Source organism: Poecile atricapillus, chromosome 3 (genome assembly GCF_030490865.1).
Source record: "Poecile atricapillus isolate bPoeAtr1 chromosome 3, bPoeAtr1.hap1, whole genome shotgun sequence".
NCBI lineage: Eukaryota > Metazoa > Chordata > Aves > Passeriformes > Paridae > Poecile > Poecile atricapillus.
Genome location: NC_081251.1, coordinates 64,797,792 through 64,822,012, shown reverse-complemented (window position 1 = coordinate 64,822,012; position 24,221 = coordinate 64,797,792). Strand labels below are relative to the sequence as shown.

General features: G+C 40.1%; 1 protein-coding gene across 5 annotated transcripts; it reads right to left on the bottom strand.

Moving 5' to 3' along the window:
* Window positions 1-1,975: 1,975 nt before the first annotated feature.
* IL20RA (interleukin 20 receptor subunit alpha) lies at window positions 1,976-21,667 on the bottom strand. 5 transcript variants are annotated; one of them, XM_058835534.1, is made up of 7 exons: window positions 21,515-21,667; window positions 10,672-10,801; window positions 7,902-8,080; window positions 7,041-7,216; window positions 6,278-6,422; window positions 5,606-5,745; window positions 1,976-3,106 (listed from the first exon to the last, which is right to left on the bottom strand). In XM_058835534.1, exons 1-7 carry the CDS (start codon window positions 21,591-21,593, stop codon window positions 2,192-2,194), a joined length of 1,764 nt encoding a protein of 587 aa, XP_058691517.1. In that variant the 5' UTR covers window positions 21,594-21,667; the 3' UTR covers window positions 1,976-2,191. The 5 variants fall into 5 exon arrangements, with proteins under 5 accessions (XP_058691517.1, XP_058691521.1, XP_058691519.1 ...); XM_058835538.1 differs by having other exon boundaries at window positions 10,672-10,770; window positions 21,515-21,570; XM_058835536.1 differs by lacking the exon at window positions 21,515-21,667 and adding an exon at window positions 18,347-18,419.
* Between the last annotated feature and the right edge of the window lie 2,554 nt (window positions 21,668-24,221).

Below are 24,221 nucleotides of genomic sequence, written 5' to 3'. Positions count from 1 at the left end.
ACTTTCAAAGTATATCTTATAAATATAAAGGACTGTTTTCATAATCTAGTATCAGTTCTGAATTTAATGCAAATTCTGAACAAAAGGAAGCAACACTGAAAGTTCTTCAAACTTCTATAATAAATATTTTGGTCCAAAAATTAACTGTTATTCCTAAGCATAAATTTATGATGAAAATTATTGCAAGAATCTCAGCATATTGTATTTTAATCACAAGTACTCTTAAATAGGAAGGTGATGCCTTTTTGAGTACTAGAGGAAATAAATGCTATACAACCTAATTGTTACTGAAATGTAAAAAAAACAAACAAACAAACAAAAACCAAACCAACCAAAAAGCGAAAAGCCAAAAGAAAACAGATAAGATGCAGTAAAAGATTACAACCACAAAAAATCTTAATGAAGTGAGGTTCTATGAATAAGTAACTAAGTTTTCAAATTTTAATCAGCAATTACTTGATTATGGTATGTTAAATATCCTTATAAGTAGTTACCCTTAACTGCTGGTGCAAGGCTTGCTCACCGAACAGAAAAAGCAGCAGCAGACAGCAGCAGCTGGCAAATCAGGCCAGGGGAAATACACACCCAAAATAAGGGATACCTTCCTCTTCAAGGAATGTTGGTTGACCTACATGAAAATATTTACACATCTGAACCATTGTTATCTGCCCATATGTATGGACATATGCTGGTGTGTATACACTGAACACAAGTGGTCTTAGAGCAGCAGTAACTGGGTAAAATTCAGTGGGCTACTGGAAAAAAGTAAATAACTGTTTCCCATCTATGAGTTAGAGGCCCCACACTGCAAAAGAAAATTACAAGATCATGCACAAAGAGGTTAGTTAAGAAATCTATAGGAAATAATGAGAAAGATTTTGGATGACTAATTTTTTTGGGAGCAAAAAAATTCACATCTCCCAACTATTTTCTTCTTTTACACTAAGCTATAACTCTCCTCTGTAATCTTCCTGATGAACAAAGGTGTTTATGTAAGCTGGGTGTATCACTACTGCATGATCTATACCTTTATTATAAAAGCAGCTGAGGACAATTTTTTACCTCCTGACAAGGAGTCATCATCATATTGTAATGCTGAAATTAGAAAAATTAGAGACATTGTAATGCAATTTCTGGTTTTAAAGTCTATGACTACAATTGAAAAATTCAGAGGATGAACAGTCACAGAGAACGACAGCATCATGCAACAACAACAGCCAGGAGAAAACATTTAGGTAAAGGTCTTTCTTTAAAAAAAAACACCTAACCATGTACTAGTTTGGAAGATACAAAATTTAAAATAGTGCAGAATTACTTTTTTTCTTTTTGCTCATCCTGTTCAACTGTGAGGTTTTTCGGTGTACTGGAAGAGAAAAAAAAAGATTCAGTAAGTTAAAAAGTGACAAGTTTTAAAAAGGAAAATGCCACCTGCCCTAGTAAGTAATTTCTAGAATGTCCTGTAATTTTGCTATCCTAAATATCACATGACATGAAGAAAACGTGAACTTGCATCAGAAGTGCTGGTGAGGACATCGGGCAATAAAAGCAAGCCCAGAGGAACATTTCCTTGGTGTGGCACAGCAAGTGTGGAGTGTTGGAAGCAATGGTGTGTCTGGGGCAGACCTCTCCCTCTGAGCTGGTCCTGCCATGCTGCCATCGAAGTCATGGGAGAGGAGCAGACACAGAGGAGTCAGACAGATGCTCTACTGCCGGTGTCTAAGGCTGGCCGAGACATGGCCCAGCCAATACAATTACAGGCATTTCACTGAACCCCTTTGTGCTACTATTTTTCCCATTTTTTGGGTTTGTTTGGTTGGTTTTTTCCCCTAAAAGTAACTGTTTTCAAATGCTGGTAACTTGTTTATGCAAGAATTGCAAGGTGGGAGCATCCTCTGTAAAAATATTTATATTAAAATATTTTTCATTTTTATTTTTAAATTATTTTATTTAAAAAAAAAAGAATATAACTTCACAACAATCATATTTTACACAAGAGGTAATGACTGATATAAAAAATCATTTATATCACATCTGGAAACTGTTATAAATAACATATAATGAATAAATTGTTCAACTGTGACGGTTCCAAAAACTTAAAAACATTAAGATGTATCTGTTCCCCTGAGTCTAGCACTCTCCTTAGTAAAATAAACAATATTTTGCATTTTTAAATATTTTAGAAAATTACTTGTCATTCTTCCATTTCTACATGAAGTCCCCATTGTTCCTTGAACTGCAGGAGATACATTTCTTGGTCATCAGATGATTCACCAGATACCTCTTTCTCACAGAGTCTGAGCAAAATTCCTTCTTTGTTAGGATCATCACACTTGAATACTCCTTCACACACCTGATTTTCAACACTGGACAAAGTAGGAATATAAAGTCTTCCATTGTGAGGATCCCAATCAACTAAAATGGTGTGCACATCTCCTTTCTCTGTGAGGCCCCTTGTGATTTTTTCCAGCTTATGATAGGGTGTCTGCCCAGATTTTTCAGTATCCAAGTCCATGAAGTTGATATGGGTCTCACCTGGCAATTCATCTGCTGCATCAACCACCTTCAAAGTAAGTTCCTCTTTCTTCTGTCCCAAACAAAGGTCTGCTTCCCTTATCTCTAGCTGGGGGGAGTATGGCTGTCCTGTTTCCATATCAACCAAGTCCTCCAAAGCAATCTGTGGCTCACCCTGTAGCCCCCTGGGGACAGAAAACTTCTCTTCTAGTTTCAGACCAGGACTGAAGTCTTCGGCCCTTACATCATGCTCATACTCTACAACCCCTGCATTTTTATCTCTCCAAGTATTCTGTGCTCCAGATTGGCCGTGAAATGCCCAGTTACCAGTCTGCTCCCCTTCCATTAAAGTACCTTCTTTGAGTGAAATCTCTTCATGTGAAATATCAAGCAAATATTTTGCTTTCAGGACTTGCTCAGAAAGCAAATCCTTCCCTTCAGTGTCATTGTAAACAGTGTTATAATGAGGACTTTTCCTTTCTGATAGACGATTGGATTCCTTACAGCCATCCATGTTAAAAGTGATAAGGTTGAGCACTATTTTTTCACTTGGTATGAAAACTTGTTCCTTGCATTTGTCAGTGTACTGCCATACCTAGAAAGGAAGAAATATTTTGGGTGAAGTATAATAAAAATACCATCTTGCTACTTCTTATACCGTCTTATATTTTTAAAATATAAAGCTATGTTAGACCTTATTAGGAGGTTATTTCAACTTAGGGAAGAAGGAAGTTCATCATATAAGCATTCAAGGGTGTCAGTGTGCTCCCCTTTTTTTATTCTATCTAAAGTAAAACTCTATTATTGCTAGTTTTAATATCTCTTTCCTCCCCTTCCCCATGTCAAAATTATGGTTAGAACAATTCTAACCATATGGGTTATGTTTCAATATGGGTTTTGTTTCCAAACCAGCATAAACTCATGTAACTTTAGAGAAAACATCAGTCTTTGCTCTTGGACCAAAGATTACCAAATCTATTCCACTCCTTTTAGCCAGTGAAGAGAAAGTGCAGTCACAACCAATTCCCACAAGTATCAGGTAACATGTTAATGTGTAACTTACAGAGAACAAAATAACACCAGGCTTCCTTTCAGAGAGGAAGCTACACATCATGTTGAAGCACAGTGTACAGCTTGTACACAGTCTGCCACAGGCTGCTTTTGTGACTCCATACAAAATCATCAAATTAAACAACAGAAATTCTGAAATTAGTAAAATTTTTGTCAGGAATCAACATTGTGTAGGCACTGGTGGAGTGAATAGGAAAAACAACCAGAAGGTGCATTTCAGTGCTTTCAAGCTTGAATGGAAGACCACTAATGGATGTACCAAGTAGTCTGAAAGGTTGCACAGGTCAGAGGTGCTGGACCAAAACAAACAGTTTATTCCATGTCCCTCCAGCAACACAGGGGGCAGATGTGGAAGAGTTTGCATGTTGGGAAAGCCAGAGAGCATCATTAAAATACCAGGTCCATATTCATTTGTTACCTTAATGTTGACTGAATCCAGAGGTGGAGAAATAAAATTGAAGCTCCATTATGGTCATTACAAAGTGCAAGGAACTTAAAAAAAATCCCAACATTCAAACTACATCTTTATTAGAGAAAAAAAGCTATTGGAGTTAGGAGTTTAGTCTGCTACTGAGTGGGAATTTTTCACTAAGTAGCCCTTCATGCTCTTGGACTTTAAAGAGCTCTGTCCTGTTAGCTCCCCAAGAGACTAAGCTATCTCCCCATACCATGACCTGCATCCTAAGAACAAAACATAAAGAAGAAGAAAGAGACAGACTTTTTACTAGGGCCTGTAGTGACATGGCACAATAGTTTTAAAATGAAAGAGGGTTCATTTAGACTGAATACATGGAATACATTCTTTACTGTGAGTGTGATGAGGCACTGGAATAGGTTTCCCAAGAAGTTGCCCCATAAGTGAGCAACAACACTCCCTGTAAGTGCAGGTGCTCAAAGTCAGGTTGAATGGAGTTTTTAAGCAACCTGATCTAGTGGCAGATGTCCTTGCTCTTGTCAGAGTGGTTGAACTAGATACCTTTGAAGGCCCCTACCAACCCAAACCACAGTTCTGTAGAAAAATCAGTGCCTTGTCAAGTGCAGAAGGTGCTTCTGTGCACATCTGAACACACTGCAGCAGCAGCTGCTCCAATCCTTCTGAGCCCTTCCTGAGCTCACAGTCCCTCTGTCCTCCCCTGTCACCTCTGCACTCCTCTAGTCTTCCTCAGCAAGATCAGCATGTAGAAACCACCTCCCTTGTATCTGCCATCCCCGGTGTCACGCAGATTGGATTAACACTGAAGTCTTCATTCATTATTATAATTGCATGTTTATGGTTGAACAACTTGCTTAAAGATACCTGTGAGAAAATTCTGTTGAGCTCATAAGCTAGAAATCAGTAACATTTCATAGACTTTATAAGTTCTTTCTAAAAATCAACCAACTTTGTAGCATTAAGAAATTTGTGAGCATTCTTTTGAAAAAAGTGTATTTGAGCTGTCTAAATAATAGAATGCGTTTGTTTATACATTTTTGGGTGTTAGGGAATGGTATAATATTTCAAAGTATTCTTGAAATCCAGGTTAAATTATCTGTATGATGCACATGTGTTAAATCTTTCACAAACACAGTAAAATGGAAAAGTCTGGTAATACCCAGTAATAGTCCAAGAAGACATCATGGTGTTTCTGTACTGCTTAATTGTCTTCCCTTTTTGTTTCTGAATTCAACAAATTAATAACTTTTGTTCAACTGACTTTGCACAGTGCGTCATCTTAGATAAATTCATGGAGTTCTGACACCCTGACAAACCTTGCTGAGCTCACCTCAGACCTTGCTGAAGGCAATGACTCTTCCCAAACCTACAGCTCTGTTCTGACCATTGCAAACTTGAGTTATTACTCGTTTTTACTTGCATTTAATAACCCTCAATGTGGTTTTCTTCTCTTGATCTCAGTGATAATTAGAGCTTTTTTTTTGGAGCTAGCCACAGTTTCCTCCAAGCCTGCTTGGAACCCTGAAAAACACACAGCTCTGCTGTGAGTGCCAAGGCTGGCAGTGACATCCTGCAACAGAAGACACTTACCAGGTTTGTTGGATGTTTTTGTTTGTGGATGTGAATATACTTGTGCACACAATAGCACGCCACAGAAATAAAAAGGAGAGCCAGTATGGTAGGCATAATATATCCAAATGTGATTGTTATAGTCTCATCTTCTGTTTTATCTGTTAATAACACAGAAGTTTTCATTGTAACAAGCAACTTTTTAATGTATGTAGACAGTAATATGTATATTCACCACATTGCACTTTGGATACAGAATGCAAATGTTTTAGATAAACAAGGAATTTGCAGGAAATGAAAAAATATATGTATTTGAGCTACAGGACAATTATTATTATTGTCTAAATGACAAATTACATTCTAAAAAGAAGTAACAACATTTCCTTTAGGTTCTCCTGTTGCTAACTTCAGATCGACCCAGCTCTGCCACTCCCAAGCTGCATTCAAGGAGAAAAAAAACATTCTCCGTGCACTAAAACTCAAAGAATGCAGTTACTTTTCTTCAGAGGTACTGATGTACCTTCCAGTCAGTCCCAGCTATGCTTTATTAGAGGCAGAGTTTTTTTCATTGGTAGAAGTGCATGGAGAAGGGAGAAACCATGCTAATTATCACTCTCAAAAAATGGATTATTTTCATCACCATGATTTTTTCTAATTTGCATCTTCTTTTTTTTTAATTTGCCTCACACATACCTTTCAAGGTAGTAATGCACTGTTCTTTGGAAAAGTCACTGTCCAAAAGTGGTGTGGTGACATGTATCTGAGCACTGACACAATAAGCTGTTCCAGGTTCTAACCAGGGCACAACCAAGGTCTTGTTGCTGATGGAGAACCACCACTGGAAGACATTAAAAAATATTTTTCCCTCTTTTACTCCTGAGATACAGAAAGATCATGAGCACACACATTTTATAGAAAGATTGATACTCTATGAGCTGCCAGCTGCATCGTTTTTTTCCAAATGCAATCAACATTCAAGTTACTCGTTAAGTGACATCCTCTCTGAGTATTTTCTCTTCCAATTAAAGATGCTTGTACCACCACTGAACAATTTCATGCTTCATATGAAGCAGGACCATTGGCCACTACTGGCCCACATTCTTGTGCTGATGTTGCAGTAGAGCTAAAGCATCACTCCAGCCCTGTCCTGACACACAAACTGATGACAGGCACATGGTATGGTTCCACAAAATATTTCAGACTGGGATGTTCTGGAAAAGACAGGAGTCTCAGGGTAGCAGGATTTATGTAGACCTGGGAGTCCAAAGGAAAGTAATTATTATATTTCCTGCACCTTTGTGAAAAAACCCTCAACAAACCAGTCAAACAAAAAACCCCAAACAAATCCAACCAACCAAATCACTTCTATCTACTACACATTTGATAATCTTGGCATTTCAAGAAGCACAGAGCACAGATTTAATAGGAGCAGTTACACAGCCTTGTCAAAGCTTACCCGCTTCTTTGTTTTTTTATTGAGGACAGACACATTATACTGCAGGCCAGGATACACTTGAAGTAAAGATATGGATTCTTCCTCAGGACTTCTCTTCCACTTCTCAGGAGCAGTCAAAATGATTAAAATAGATCTGTCAGTAGAAGATACACTTACCATGGGTGGATCTATTTTAGCTGGAAAAATGAACATGTACAAAAAGCAGTCAAATTCAGCAGAGGCACACTGGTTTGACCAGTTCTCATCAAATCGATCGTATTACATTTTTGCAATGTTTGGGGGAGTCTAAGTAGAGCTTTGAATAATTTATTTATATTGGTAGAAAATTATTTGATCAGATAACTACAAGGATCTTTACAGCGAGAAAGTGAAAACTGACTTGGAATTTTGACAAGAAATCCCTGTGACTTTACAGGATAAACAATTTTGAAACTCAGTTTACTAAAATAGGCTGAATTACCAGTATGTTCTTAGATTATCTGGCACAGATAAGAAATATTGGGCTCTAGAGTATGCTTACTGATTGGTTTAGTAAAACGTTTTCAAAATAAGAACTATTTATACTGTGAATGTGCCACAGATTTTATTTGCCTTGAGTAAGGCTTTACCATAACATTATTAAGAATTCAGTATATACCAGACTATATATATACACATATATATATATCTCCAAATTCTAATTTTATTATTACAATTACTTCTGTCAAGAGCAGAATAAAATAATAAATGTGAAGCAACTGCTAAAAAATGTAACTTCATGCTAGAATTAAAATATCATTCACTGTGAAGGCGCATGCAGTCTGAGCACACATTATTAATCAAGGCCATTGAAAATCTGGCTGTGTGCTTAGCTCTCCTTACTGTCTGTTAGAGGGTTAAATCGTGTGGTCTCCATCCAGTCAGAGCATGTCCCATTTAGGAATGCTTTAACACTTGCATAGTATTGTTCTTCGTAGTCAGAGGTCTCACTGGAGAGGTCACACCATGTTCTGTTTATATTCCTGCATTCTGGCTTTCTAATCCATTTGCCAACACCGTATCTATATTGAAAAGAAAGAGGAAGGAGCTGTACAAAATCTATTTCCATTCTATTTGTCACCTCATAAGATAATTTTCTCTGCTTTATTATGGGTGTATAACACAGTTTCCATGTTTAGCAGAAATCTCTAATTTCAAGGAATCCCAGCTTCAGCTGAGTTGAAACACAAGACTTCCACAAGTTTTTAATGAAAAATAAATCAAGTTAGGCCCTACCCAGAAGAAGCCAGATGAAATTAACTGGTATGTTAGTGATACTAATCTAAGTCAAGCTTTGCCTGTGCAGACCAGAGATCTCTCAACTTCAGCCTCCACAGCTTTAGCTTAAATTCTAAACACACAATAACAGAGACAGGATAACTATATGGAAACAAAGTGTTCAGTCGGAATGGTCGGTGACTCATCCTCAAGTATGGACACAGATGATGCTCAGCGTCTCCAAGATGAATGACAGGAGACTACTCATTCCTGTCTGGTGCCTTGTTTACTAGTTTAAAATAAAGACTAAACTGGAAAACAATGAACTTCAAAACCCTTCTAGTGGAAAAAAGGCCATTTATCTGCTACCAACAATGCCTCAATACTGACCAGCTTTTATACACTGGTAGAAGAAACCAAGATTTCCTTGGAAAATTCCTGTTTGGATTTACTCAGAAGGTCCTGCTCCTTAAATTCACATTAAGAATTCCCCCTTTGGCTGCTAATTAGTAAGGGTGTGTGGCAGCTTCTGCCTGACTGCTCGATCACTCACCAGCATTTTCCACCTACCTCAAGGCCTTGCTCTCCTGGGTGGGAACATGAGTGTTTTTGTGCTCAGTGTGAAAGATGGCCGTACCTATGGCTGCAGACTCTCCATGGACCAGCTGGCCCTACAGAGTCAGTGCAGCCAGTTCTCTCTGAACACTTTACCTCCCATACAATAGTCCTGGTTTTGGCCAAGAACAGGGTTTATTTCTTGCAGTAGTCATGAGGGGATAGAGCCTGGAGCTTTGTGGGCATGGCCAAAATCCTGTTATTCAATACCATCTTCCATTACTGCCAGAGGCACAGGAAAGGGACTCTCCCTCCATTCCAAGAAGAAAGGTGCAGTGCACCTTTCCAGTGCAGGAAGCATGGTGGATGGAGCAGTGCAGTAGCACCGGACCTGACTGAAGGGAGCTGTTTGGGTGGCATGGCTGCATTCAGGTCAAGCTCTGCACTCTCTCTTTTGTACATTTTTATCATTAATATTGCTGCTGTCACTGCTCATTGTCTTGTCTCATTGCTGTTTCCAGTAAATCGTTCTTATCTCCATCTGTGATCTTTGTCTTTTGTGCTTCCAGCTGGAGCTGGAGGGGAAGTGAGTGGCACCATGTTTCTTTTAGTAGAATTACTGAATTGGAGAACACCATTCCTAAACCACAACAATAAGTGTTTACTCTGTAACTACTGAGCACTTTCAAGTTACAGGAAACTTCTAGAGATTGACATTCATTTTACTGTTCTTAAAATGTTCCTAGATTGAGGGAAGTATAAATATTAGAGGTAAAGATTGGGAACATTACATAATCTGTGACAATGGTGCTATGCCTGTTTAGAAGCCAAACTTCTATCACTGCCCTTCAGAATGACACAGTGCTCTCTCAGCGGGAATAAAGGAAATGGAGTTTGGCTCTCATACAAATTCCTTGATACCCTACTAAGGTGCAGACCTTGACAATGTAAGAGCTTGATTCCAACCACATTACTTGGTTTTGTACAATGCTTGGTAACATCAGGGGATTTTCTCCTAGAGAGGCTTGCTGGATGAGAAGAAATCTGGGGCAGTGGGTCTGTCAGGAAAGAGCAATGACATACTGGGTATTATTAATATTGATTGAATCATACATCTCTATTGTGGAGACGTGCCTCAGGGAAGACTAAGAGTTACATTGTCCCACCCCAAACCCCTTGTGAAGGGCAGCCCAGGAGTTCTGATTGGGTTTGAGTCCCTGGGGGGTTCTCCCTTGGTGTGTTTCTAGTGGTCCCTGACCCTGAACTCCACCCTCAAGGGTGGAGACCCTTGGAAGTTCTGTCCCTCAAAAACCCCTGCTGTGCTTCTGTTCGGGGCTCTCTGCTCTGGACCTGGGTTTGTTCCCATGCTAAATAAATGGTTTCATGAACCAGCAGCCCGGCTCGTTGGTGTTCCATGCTGGTCCCCAGAATCCTGCAGCTTCCCTGGACGAGATCCTGAGGTTGCTGACTGCAACACTCTATATCCATTTAAAAATGTACAGAGGATATATGTGGACAGATACCAGTGCACAGCACAGTCCTTCTTCATCCTTCTCTCTCATTTTAGGAGGAATGCCTCTGAAAGCTTCCACAGTATTAGACTGTTGCTTCCTACACTTCTTTCATAGGAAGAACATCTCCTTATACATTTTTTAACTTGGTGTGAAGTAAACAGTGCCAGAAGCAGAAGTTAAAAACCACACTGCTAAAGTCTACGTCACACTTCAGTTCTTTCTTTACTTTGTATCAGCAATACCTTGCATGAAGTTGGGTTTTCTTTTTGAATTATTATTTAAAACACTAAAATATAAGTCAGTGGGAGATAAACAAGCCAACTTACACTGCATATTTCACCTTGTAGAGTACTCCATCACCTGTGCCTTCTGGTGCTGACCAGTGAAGGACATTCTTCATATTTACAGATTCAAAACGGACATTCCTAGGGTTGGGCAAAGAACAATACAACTCTCCTGAGAAAGAAAATAAGAGAGGAACAACACGCACTAAGAATCAGCAAATACATACACTCCCAAAAGTAGCCAAATAGACAGTTATTTTTTTAAAAGTCACAAATTCTCCCTATTTTTAGCATTCAAAGCATAATGTAGTTGGCCATAGAAAATCAATTTTTTTATAAGTGTCCTTACCTATCTCAAATTCCATCTTTATGAGAGTGTGTTTTCTTTAGCACAAATGGCTGTACTATTTATGGAAGGCATGGAAATTCAGGGACTGGAAGCTAAAACTAGAAAAGCTTGGCCTAGAAGAGACACACATTTTTAAAATTGCAACTGTATTTGAATATCAGAAAAATGTAACAATGAAAGTTTAAAAAATATCATTAATACCTCACTAGAGTCTTCTTCTAGCTGAGTGGATTTTTAAAAGGCAAACCAGGCATTTTAAAAAAGACAGACAGAATCTACTGCAAACAGCTTTACAAACTGAAGTATGACTTTACTCTGGAGAATTGGACTGGATTATGACAATAGCCCCAGTGTCATCTGACATCCCTTTTAATTCTCCAGAGAGTCCAAAGTAAACATCTACTGTAAGGTCACACATCTAACTCTTCGTTCATTACACAAGCTTTTGAAATTAATAAATAGGCAAATTTGGGTATCTTAAAAACACAGTTTTATCTCCTTCTAATATCCAGTTCTAATCTAATACTAATCTAATACAGACTGGTATCTGTCCACATTGCTAAATTGCTTGTAAAACAAAGCCTGTGGGCCCAGGGGAAGAATCTCATGTACAAAGTCATGACTCAAGCCTCCGCTACTCCTGCCATGCTCTGGGGGGAGCAACCCTGAGACCAGCCTTCTCTGAGGCTGCCACTGCTGGGAAGGCACTTCCCATCATATGTAGCTGCAGGAGCATAATCAGGAAGAAAAAAAATGACTCTGTGGATTTTTTAGGACTTTTCAGAACCCTTTAAACTCCAGGAATGCAATTCTAGCTCTTGAGATAACAAAATGAGGCAAAGAAAAGGGGAAATAAAATATATCAACACAAATAGTTCAAATGAATAGTCCTTGAGCTGTTACTTCTGTAAGCAGACCTTAGGGTATTTTTGTAGTATATTTTGTTATTACTAGGGAAATAGTGTTCATCCTCCTATATATGTAACATATTGTTGCTTTTGTAAGCAAAAGTCACCACCATTTTCCTGATTAATGTGCAGCCTTCTATCTGTCTTTGAGACAAAATGCAAAAGCTTTTTTCTCTTCAATACATTTATTAAAACAATCTCCTTGAAATTCTGTAGAGACCTATTACTTCCAACTGTCTCAGTTCAAACTCTTGGTTTTCCAAGCCTCTGGCTGCTCTTTAATGCTGTACTGGTATATGCGTGCATCTGTATCTTCAGATCACTGTCTATGGAAGGTACTTATAATGTTGCTCTCTTTTATCTCTAGCACTTAGTGTTCAGTGGCTTACATTTTCTAATCAGAGAACAATTTTTTTCAGGTATAGTCCTTATGGCAAGCTTATCTATTTACAAAAAGTATAAAGTCCCATTTCCTTGATACTTGGATACAGAAATGTCTCATGACACTCAGCCTGTAAGAGCTCAACTTGGTTGTAGCAACATTAAAAAAGTTCCAGGATGCCAGGGGATATAAAAGAGGCAAGTGATCCTCCAGGAATTCGCCTTATTCTAACAATTTGCTTCCAAGTGGGAGATAAAGAATCTAGAAAATCAAATGTTTTCAGTTCCCTTATAATAAATGTACTCTGCAATTGCTTTAAGTGAATCCAAATGTAAAGATGAAGCTGCCCAGGACAGCTGAGAATTTTTTTGCCTTTCCACATTTGTCCACCCTTATTTTAAAACACCTATATTCCTCAAGCACATTTTAAAGTTGCAAGAGTCATGTGTTTGGCAGTTACATTAAAATATTTTTAAACTATTAATATGTGAAACTGACTCTTTAACATTTTTAGTTGTTTAAAAAATTTTTAATTTCTTCCTCCCAGTGTGGTTTCTGCTGTGGTAAATGAAGTTTCAAAACAGAAACACTGACTGCAGCAGAGGAGCCAATCTCAGTATGCAGAAGCCACAGAATGTATCTTTACAAGATCTAAAGTATTACAACACTGCTAGTGTGCTCCTACCTACCCCCAGCTCAGTGAGATTTAGAAGACAAAGGGACTGAGACCGTTAAGTTTCCATGAGATACAAAAACAGAGATTTGGTTTCTATTTCTGGTTTTACCCCTTTACTAAAGGGCTCCTGCCCTTAGAATAAATTGTGCAAGTTAGTTATACCTAACAATTCTGCACGTGTAAAACAAGAATAAAACAACCAAACTCCCCTACGTTTCCAGGAAGAGTTAAGAATAAATTCCTTCACGTCTACTTGGTGATCAATAGTATCAGAAAGCATGTATAAAGAATAGGTCATACATAGAGCTTGAATGTTCCATGGTTATCAATCAGGAAGGGATTCTGAGTATATGCAACAGCTGCATGTTTCAGTCTTTTAACTTGTCTTCAGTCTTTCAATTTCTAGTATTTAAACACATTACATCCAGTTATATTCTCATTTTATTTTCATTTATCAGGATTAATGGCATGGGTGTCACATAGCACATTTTCAGTTTGTACTGGCCTAGGAGCAGAAATCAGTCACACGTTGCTTTTCTAGGTTTAGTCTGCCACACTGATTGCTAGCAATGGCTGTCATTCAATTTTCAGTACAACTAAGTCGTTTCAGTTATTTATTGCATGGAAAAAAATGGAATCCTTATTACTGTCTTTGGAAAGGCTGTAAATCAAACCTTGAGTAATATCATTGTTTACATCTTCATGACTGATACCTGGACTGGAAATAAAGCAGTAATATAGGCTTGCAAACTTCACCACCACAAGGAACAGCCAAGTCTTGATCTTAGAATAATCTATAGCAAGACTCTCCAAAACAGATGTGACTTAGCCTGAAAACACCTTTGCATGTGAGTGAAAAACCCCATTGACATCAGTGAGATTATTTGCATGAGTAAAAATCTGCATGGCAGGTGCTTCATCTTCTCTTTATGAAATCACTGCCTAGCTTTAAAAACCTGGTCCATTTCAATCACATAGAGCTCCCTGCCAAGTACATGCCTTGCTCAAGTCTGTTCAAAGCTCAGTTCTGGTTGTAGCCATTATCTATCTATCTACACACATGCACAGACACATACATACAGACACAAAGGTAAACACACACAACTTCCGTGTTACAACCACTAACCATTCAGTGCCTCTGTGTTTTACCTGCTAGAAGGTTCCCTCTGCCTTGGTGACAAACAGCTGTGTTTAATGTCAGGCCTGAAGAACAAATACAGCTGCACTACCCACGTCCTCTGGCTCTAAACAGATTTTTTAGCTTTGCACTTCAGTTGGGTAACACAGCAGCCGCAAAGCATAAAAATATATAAATACAGAAAAGTTTAGATTATTTTTTTCTGTGCAGTGGCAAAAAATTTTGGGGAGAAGGCAGAGGACCCACTGCAAGCTGACTTATTGGTATCCAAGTGCCTCCTGTGCAACCACTGTTGTTTACTGTAGGCCTCTCAAGTGGAGTGATCATCTGCTGTATTTTACTGTGGCATGGCACAGAGGTGGAAACAACAAATTATCCAATCAAATACAGCAACAAAGAAGATCACAGAACCTTCTAGACAACTGTAAGATACAATTTAAAACAGTGAGTGATGTGGAAAGCATTAAGATAGAAAGATGAGCCTTACTGCTTCAGTCTTGCTACCCATAGCAGTAAAAGCCAATAACTCCTCCCCTACAGTCATCTCAGAATTCAAAAGAGGAACCGCTTTTCTGACAACAGCAGAGACTTTGGCTTCAACTGCGGTCATATTTTCTTATACAAAAGTGGTCCTTGGGAGCACCTCAAATGGAAGGGGAAACCTTTGTGCTGGGTCCTGAATTTGTGGGCATCACTGCAGCTGTGTTTCAGCATTTGCAGCTGCCATGGATTGAGCCCCCTCTTCCACACCTCAGAGAGGGGACAGCCTCTCAAACAGGCTGAGTCCCTGATTTACATTTTCCCACTGGCAGCTTAGACCCACCAGTGAAGCATCAAGCAATTAAGGATCAATCTAGGATACACTGCTTCTGGCAATGAATGCTCTAAGCCAATGCTCTTGCTTTAGTCTTTCAGTTCAGTTTTGGGTAACTTCCACCATATTCCTATGACATCTTGTTTACTCCTTCTGTGCTGTTGCTCTTCATTTTTTGAGGCATTTTTTTTTCTCTCTTCCTTCAGCTCATCTGTTTTGATTGTTATGTTGTTCTCGGTGAAAAATAGTTCTTCAAATGCATATCTAAGTATAACATAAAAATAAAAATGGTCATACTCAGAGCAAATGTCCATTTAGCATCATGTTCAGTGTCCCTCAGAAGGAGAGTGTTGGGGCTGTCTTTTCTGGCACATCTCCAGCTCCAGGCAAGTTGGCACCAGCCATGCAGGAATGCAGGGGAGTGCACCAAGTGGTAAATGGGGACTGAGCCAAAATTGGAGATAATAAGTTACACAGAGGAAGAGAAACCTGGCAAAGCCAGGAATATGCTTTAGCAAACTTATTACTTACTTATCATCTTAGCAACAATTTAAACAAATGAGTAAACATCCTAAAAATTTAGTGATACTGAACACTTTTTTCTGTGCGGATTCTTTTTGACTTGAATTCAGCAGACCGTATAATGAGGAAGAAGAGCAGGAGGAAGAGGAGAGGTATGTAGGAACCATTACAGCTCAGCTCATGGTGGCTTGCTGGAACTCTGGTGTTGCCGGGTATGAAGTCACGATAGTGAAACCCTTTGACCTGAGCGGCACTGGTGGGAATGAGGGGAGGAGCACAGAGGTGATTTCCTGTTCAAGTCATAGCAGCCCTCGAGAGCTAACCACAAAGCATTTTTGCTCTCCCACAAGAGGAGCCTGTCACTTCCATCACAGCCGGTTCAGAGGGGGCACAGGGGGAAGAAAGACGGACAGTAAGGCAAACATAAGACTGCATGAAAACCAGGTGGTGCAGCAGAGGGAAAAACTTGAGGAAAGAGGTGGGGAAAGAAGGATGAGACTGGGGCACGTGGGGTTTGTTTTTCAAGAAATGGGCAGAATGCCATTGAAATCCTCTGGTGAGCCTGAAGAGGTAATTTCATCACAGTGTGAGTGGAAATACAGCCTGAAGAACAGGAGATACAGAAGTGGGACTGAAGCTATGACTTGCCCTGACAGGCTCTCCTCCTCCATGTGAAGCCTTGCTGTTATTTACCCAAACCATGTCCTAACTTACAAAAAACACCTCTAAAGAAAAGATTGGTCAAAGGACATTTCAGACTCGGTCCAGAAATACCCAGCTTCAGAAAGGAGGAGAAAGTCTTCCCGGTCCACTGAAGGTTTATTAGGAGACAGCTGGAGAGGACCATGGCAGCTGATACCCATTCCTTTTTGCTAACTTGTATGAAATAAAATAAACTGAATTTTCTTCCCACTGTGTTGCAAGCTTGCAAGTACAGGAGTAGAGCTCCCACCACCTTCCCCATGCTCTGCTGCAAACACCTTTGCTTGATACACTACAGCAGGCAAAAGTTATTGTAGGTATGTTTTCTATTAATTCTGAGCGACCACTACTGGCCTGAAACAAGCAAACAAGGGGAGTGAAATTCAAGGTGCACTTGTCTAAAATTAGTCACAGCCCTTTCAAGGCTTTCAGAGCTGTAATCTGACTGAGTTGTTTTGTGCTTGATGGTTTGGTTTGGTTCCAGTTTGGTTCTTTTTGTTTTGTTTTTTAATTTAAAATGGAAAGAGGTTTTGTTAAGTTTGGCATGCAAAACCATTTTTTGCCAAAAAGCACTACACTAATTTTAAAATTAGTGGTGACGCAATGCCATGACATGATAGCTGTTTTTTAAAACAGATATTTTGAAATTATATGAAATACTGAAAATTTCCTGACTGTTCATTGTTTCATGTTGAGGTTTTTCTTTTCTACCAAGAACATGTTTAGCACTACCAATTTATTACGGCTTAGATTAATCACATTGAACAGCCAAGAAAATGCAAGCTTAGTTAGAATACTTCTGACATCATACATTTGTTTTTTTAAGTATCCAAAAGTTAAGCTTTCTATTTGAAATATTGTAAAAATGATGCTCTGTAACAGTTGTCAGCCAAATTGCCCTACACTACATTTTGATACAGTCCTAATCCATCTTTACATAACGTATCAATTTTTTACATATAAACTGAGCCAAAATTGTTTGGCTTCCATCATTCAGCACTGACTAACAGCTATTAGGCAACAACAGTCCAATTAGAACTAACAGCATTATATTTATTACCTAATAGATGTTGCTCCTTGCTCTGTGACCTACTGATGGCTTCTCTAGAAAAGGGATTTTGCTTTTCTTGGGGGTCAAAACAATTTTAATTAATGAAATGCACAATTCTGAATCCATATCTTGCCTTGGACAGGAGATTGAACATAACATCGATGGGGGATGAGCACTTGCCCTTCTTTCTGAGGGAAAGGCAGTCCTAAGAAGATGAAAGTCGAACACCTTCTTCTCCACCTGAAATCTGAGAGGAAGGACCAACACTCCCAGAAAGTTTGTAATACCTCATCTCTCATAGGCAGTGCCTTTGGGAAGGATTTTTGCAGAGAACTCCTGGGGCACCCCTCCATTGGTGTGAGACTCTGAACAGAAATAAGGTGCCTCTAAACAATATCCCAAGTTACCAGCATACCAAGTACAAAGAAAAGAGCTGTATGCCATTTTAATTTTTTATCTAGAGATGGTCCTGAGTTCCAAAATTCAGGCTCTTACAAAGTTCAGCTTCTTAAAATATGGGAGCTCTTGTTCGGCTCATAAAGGGTGGCTTTTCTCTCTCTTACTTGCAGATGATAAATAAGATGTCTTGGGGAGAACTCAATCAGAAGAAATCTGTAGAAGCCAAAACTGTAAAACATAAACAGGAACTACACACACAAATGACTTGAGTTGTCCTAAACACTTGCTTCTCTTGGAATTAAGACTATAAAGGTCACTAGACAGCAAGAGCCATGGGAAAGGAATGGTTATCAGCTACAGTGGTGAACCTGAGTGATTGCACAGGGAACTGCACATGTAAGCTTTGGGCTTTAATCACAAATCCCAATGGTGCTGGAAGTGCCTCTGTGGAATGAACTGCCTCCTTTAACCATTTTAATCTCTAATTATCAGGCAATAAGAACTTGTTAAGTTGAGGAATCATACACAAAGCCATGTACAAGGGCTAGATTGCAGTGTTGTCTAGAATAGCCTGGTATGAGATTGGAAGCTGGAGATGAGAAGGTAAGGAGGAGCCTTTCAGCTATATCAGCATGACACTCTTTCATATGCTGCAGTTCTCCGTATGCCAATATTAATTTTTATTTATTTCTGTGTTACATTTACTCCTCTTTCCTTCACAGTAGCGGAGAGTGAGGAAATACTGCATAAAAACACCAAGCTCAACCCCCACCCACCTTATATTTCCACTCTTATTACTGAAGCTTTATGCTCTGTCTGGTAAGGACACAGATTATCACCAACACACATGTATTTCAATCCTGCGAAGTATATAGACATATACTAGGTTACACAAAATACTATACGCACAAAATCTGCAAGCCAAGAGTTTAAAAAAATCATTCTATTTTACTTTTTTTCCCCCCCGCACTCTTTTTCCTATCTCTAGCCTTTTATTCTGTATTTCCCAGAACAACATGAAAATAGATGTTTTGTACATTCCAGTACAGTTCTACTGACTGTGAAAGAAAACACATCAAAATTTGCTTAAAGGGAGGCCTGAGGCTGTTTCTCAAGCTACTATTTATTACTAAAAATATGACAAAGTGGAATACGAAAGATGTAAACTGAATCAGGTGTGCCAATGCAGAGCAAGAAACTTACACTGTTATTAGAAAACATTAAAAAGGGGAAGCTTTCAAGATTGCATCATATGAAATGTAGTTGATATAGCCACATATCAGCTCCACTGGGATCTAAGGCTGGATGTATGCTAGCAAGGACTGCAATTCAGAAAAAGCAGGTCTGCTAGATTAAAATGTTTATACTGAAAAAACCTTGTTTACATTATATACATTTCAGGTTTTTGCATTTTAACATTGGACCAGCTGTACTTGCACTAGATACACTGATGAAGCACATCTTCAAGGACAGCTTAATCCAGAAGAAATCGAGTACCAAGTCTGTGTCACAATACAGGCAAAAGTACCATAAGAGAAATGATTGAGATTTGCTTCAAAATCACATACATTACCTGAATGAAAATAGTAAAATATGCCTTGAATAAATCAAAATGCTTCTAGTTTTGCTGTACATCATTCCCTTTCCTCAGAATAAGGACACTGTAGTAGTCAGCGTGCTCCTTCTTCTATATGGATCTACAAGAGAGAGACTGGACTCTATGGGCCAAGGATTTCAAGATTTCTCTAATTACAGAGGAAAGTGGTTAGAGAAACCTCCCATAAATGCAAGCAGAAGGATTTAAGGTGAAGCTTGGTAAGTTAATAGACTAGTAGTCTACCACGTAGAAAATTCAGGCTGTTCCTTTATGTCCTTATCAGTTCCTCACAAAAATTGCTAAACTCCCCCATGTGGTAAAGAGGAACATGCTTGAACATGTTTGAACATTTCTTGATCCCAGTGATTTAAATAATTAGTTTTCCATTTTATTTCACATTTTCTGCGCTTTTTTATTTGTTCTACAGTAAAGATTTTTAAATTGTTGAGTGAAACCAATTCATAAAAACACCGATTGCAATGACAAATGAAATTTTTATCCTTGCTCAGATAGTCTGTTTGTTAGGTACAGTTCATAGACAGCAGAGCCTGAAAACAGAATGCAGTCAGAGACTCCTGGAACAGTAGATGTAACCCAGTAAGGGTAAAATAATGCCCACTAACACATTACAATGAAAACAAAAGGTGTTTTGCAAAGGTCAAGCTATAATTTAGCATTTAAAGGCTTCTGCTAAGGAGTTCAGAAAGGTACTTGACAAGAGATCCCAAGGAGACAGACACAGGAGAGATCCTGTAAGATGTAAGATTCTCAGTCCACAAAGTCCTGCTGTAAAACTGCTTTATGCGGCACTTGGGTCCTGGTATCTTCTTTAGGAACAAAGTATCCAAAAGGGACTCCTCTACCTATCATGTCACTTCAGAGAAAGCACATGAGCACTGTTCTACACTTCATATAATTTCTTCTGTTATTAGCAAAATACTGCTAGAGATTAATTAAACTAACATTTATGGCCTTATCTTGAAAAAGATGAAAATGGAAGCTCTAAGCCTTCAGTGAAAGGCACAGTTCTCCCTTCCATGTTGGTATTGCTGACTGTCAACAAAACCCTGAAATCATGTCCAGCTAAAACCTCAGGAATGTGCAAACAGATTCCCTCCTGCCTTGAACAACCACTAGACAAAAGCAGCATAACCCCCTTGACATTTTCCTAAACTTTCTTTGGAATCAAAACCGGTAGTAACCACATTTTAAAGCTTTTTAAAAGAATAACTGAATGCCAGTTGTACAGATTTTCCACAACACTTGCACCGATCTCCATTGGACTTAGATGAAAATTATGTGGTCAGTTATTTAAAAATAAGCTGGCACTGGTACCTCTGAAAGCAACTCAGAATCACTGATACATACTGGAGTAGTTTGTCAAAAGAGTTAACTGGGACACAGTAGTTAGTGGTGCTTGAAGGCATTTAGGGTATGAAGAACTCTCCTCACTACCTTCCAGCTCTCACAAGGTCAGAAAGTTTTGCTGTGGAATTACATGGGAACAGACTCCCATTTAGGTTGAGTTTTGGAGGCAACACTTGCAGCAGAGAACAAAAGCACAAAGGCAGAGTAGGTTTCTTAGGTTTGCTCATCCCTCCAATGCCTTGCTCTGCTTTTAAACAGGAGTTATGTAGGAAAAAAATAAATAATGTATGATTTTAACAGCAGCAGGTGGTTCCCCCCTGCACACTCATGCCAGGCTACAGTTTATAAACTCATTCCCACTGGGAAACATCCTTGTCCATGTCGAGATATCTCGCTCTTTGTGCTGCTCCCACGGCCCACGCCTGCTGCCGCCTATTTTGCTCCCTCTGTCTCGGGTGCTTGGAAGCGCGGCTGCCACCATATGATACAGTCAACACGTGGGAGAAGGGATTGGAGCCACTCAGGACACGAACCCACGAGCTGAGCATCTCTGCCAAAACCCCACCCTGACTTTTGTTTTAATCTAGTTCTTGACTGCTCAGTTAGACTCCTCAGGGTGGTGCCTGTCAAGCAGAAAGGAACCGACAAACATCAAAGGTATCTGAGGAATTACCCAAACGGGTATAATAACTATCTCAAGAGCACGCTGTCAACTTAGCGCTGATAGCAAAGTCAATACAGAGCTTCGTAAAACCGAATTCCAGCTTAATTACAGAGAAAAAGGAAAAGATGAAGCAACATCACAGAAACACCCAGCTCTCCTCCTCCTCCAGCCAAAACCACGAGAACACCACATGCACTGCCGTCTAGGGCGGCCGGGCACGGAGCACCTGAGCCTTGCTCCGGGGCTGAGGGAGCCCAGCTCGGCGCGGAGCGGCGGCTGGCACTCCCAGCCGGGGGAGGGATGCGCGGTACCCACCTGTGCTCCCCGCGGGGCTCGGCGGCGGCAGCGACAGCAGCGACAGCAGCGACAGCAGCACCCGCAGCCCGGTGCCCATCGGGGCCGCATCTCCCGGCCCGGGGCGCCCCGCGCCGCGCAGGGGGAGGGGGAGGGAGCGGGAGAGGGAGAGGGAGCCGGGCGGGCAGGGCAGGGCACGGCAGGGCAGGAGGTGGGAGGAGGAGCCGGGCGGGTCGTGCCGCTCCCGCGGGGCCGTGCGGACGGGCGGGGGGAGCTGCGAGAGCCGGCAACGCTGCTCCGGGGTCCCGCCGTGACACCGTCTCCAAGCCTCGGGGTGATTTCTGCTGCATCCCTCAGTGCTTTCACTGATTAATAACTCTCCCTCGAATCCGCCGTAAGACGCGAGTGGGATGCTCTCGCACACCCTCTGCTTTTTCTTTTTTCTCAGAGGAAGCTGAAGGCTAAAGTGGTACCTCACTGCTTGTTCAAAGATACGATTTTCCCCACTACTTCGCATTAAATTGTGTATTTGAAGATGGAAAGAGGCTATGGCGTCTCCATTCTTGGAGATACTAAAAATCCATCTGACAGAGCTGAGCATCCTGCTGCACCTGAGCCCGGTTGGAGCAGGAGTGCTGCAGAGGCACACTCCCACCTCAGCATCTCTGGACTTGTGAGAAATAACATGTTTTCACTGCGAACCGAGCTCTTGCTGAGTGTGTGTGAAGCTGCTCAGTGCAGCCCTCACTGAGAGCAGGGGATGAGGCAACCTGAGACGGTGCGTGCTGTGCTTGTGGGGTGCTACAGACTGAATACTTGGGGAGAATCTACCAGTTGAAGGTGCTGGGACATCAGCCTTTCTTCCCTGAGTTGGATGCCTGCCAGCTCCTTTCCTACCAACTGACCTCATTTGCTGTCCTCCCACTTGTTCTGTTCCCTTCAAGTTTACCTCCTCCATCTTGGCACCCTTTTGCCAGTTTTTGAGCTCTTAGTCCTTTCATCACCTGCCACTTCCCTCAGGCCTTTATGCATAAAAAGGATATCATACAAACAAGAGCCAGGTATTAACTCAACTGCTACAAATCAATCCACTGAAGTGATGGTCAGCATAGGCTGACTGGTAAAACAAGAGGCTGTGTCTGGAAATTATTGTCTTGTTTATCTAATTCTATCTGCAGAGGAAGAGAAACTGTACATGGTCAATATATAGGGTAATATATATTGTAAGTATGTACATACATAGAGACATATACACAACAGTGAAGCACCTGATGGACCTCTCTCCCCAGTTTCTGTTTTCATGTGTTCTGTGTCTTTCCATGGAAACACTGGTTTCTCTCCCAGTTAGCTGACTGTCACTCTGTGTCTTCCCTGCAATTCCTGTTTTTTTTGCCTGTTGTGCTGCCTGTGTTAGGAAGGGGGTGCTTTAACTGGACACAGAGGCCCACTCTGAAAGTGTGGTGAGAAAAGGAGGTTTCTAGCCTCAGTTCTGATTCCACAGACAAAACAGCTGTTCAAAGTTCAAAGTCATGGTCACAAGGCAAGTAATCCTGCTTGCTCATGGCCTTAAGTACACATACAGAGAGTGGTGAGAGGATGTATAGGGAGTGAGTTACTCAACTGGATGGTGTCTTTCCTGTCATAAATTTTGGCCAGATTTTTCACAAAGACTTTGATGAAAGATGACACCACTTTCTCTGACTGGAAGAGTTTCTACATTCAGCTGAAACTTCTTGCACTCTTGTGGATAAATGGCATTTTAAGCAGATGTGAGGAGAGGAGGTTTTCTAGTGTTTTTTTTAATTCCTCTGTCCTTGGTCTTGGAAATGTCCCAGCTAACTTGACTTAGGAGGACTGCAGCCTGGCTTGAGACTGGAAACTTTGTCACGAGTGGCTGAAGTTTGAGTATTATAAAGAGTGAAAGTAGCCCCTCAATTTCAGTGTCTCATTTTCCATTTTCTTTTTTTTTTTTCTCAAAGAGAAAAATGAAATACCCTTTTCCTTGAAGAGTTTGGCACTGCCAATATAATTTGCTATCACCTCTGCCTGCATCTTCACCCATGAATGTGGAGCTTTGTCTCCATTGTAATTTGATCTTCCTCTCCATCTCTATTTTTTTTTGTCTAAAATTTAAGATATACATAGGAAATTAATGTCAGAATAATCTCATTTTAGCTGTATAGGATCTCATTTACATTACAGCAAATTTGCATATAGACCTCAACTTCTGCAGATTTACTCCAGAGTGATTGTGCAAAAGAGTGGTTAGGTATAGAATTTAACTGCTGTACAAAGTGGCTAAAAGACTGAATAGGGTGAAACATTTATTCTTTATTATAAAAAAAATAGTTCAAGAAGTTAATTTAGCTAGACAATGGAAAACGTCAGAAGAATATTTAGGATTTTGGATCATAAATTAAAAAAAAAATCCAGTCCTTGACATTTTGATTTATTCTCCTTTTTAGCTGGGTGTGGAAATGATGTTGGTATAAGCTTCTGCCTTTGTCAAATTAGTGTGAGAAAGAGATTATAATCTTTCCTGATAAGAGGCTATGTGACAAGTGTTCAGGAGCACTTTGCTCCTCCAAGGAACTTGCTGGCAGGCTCAAGAGGTTTTTTTACCTGACATCCTTAGCCCTAGAATCCCAGCAGGAGGGAGGAAATTCTGTGCTTGATAGGATGGGGAGTGTTAAGCAGCTAGATTGCATCAATCTGGGATTACGAGCAC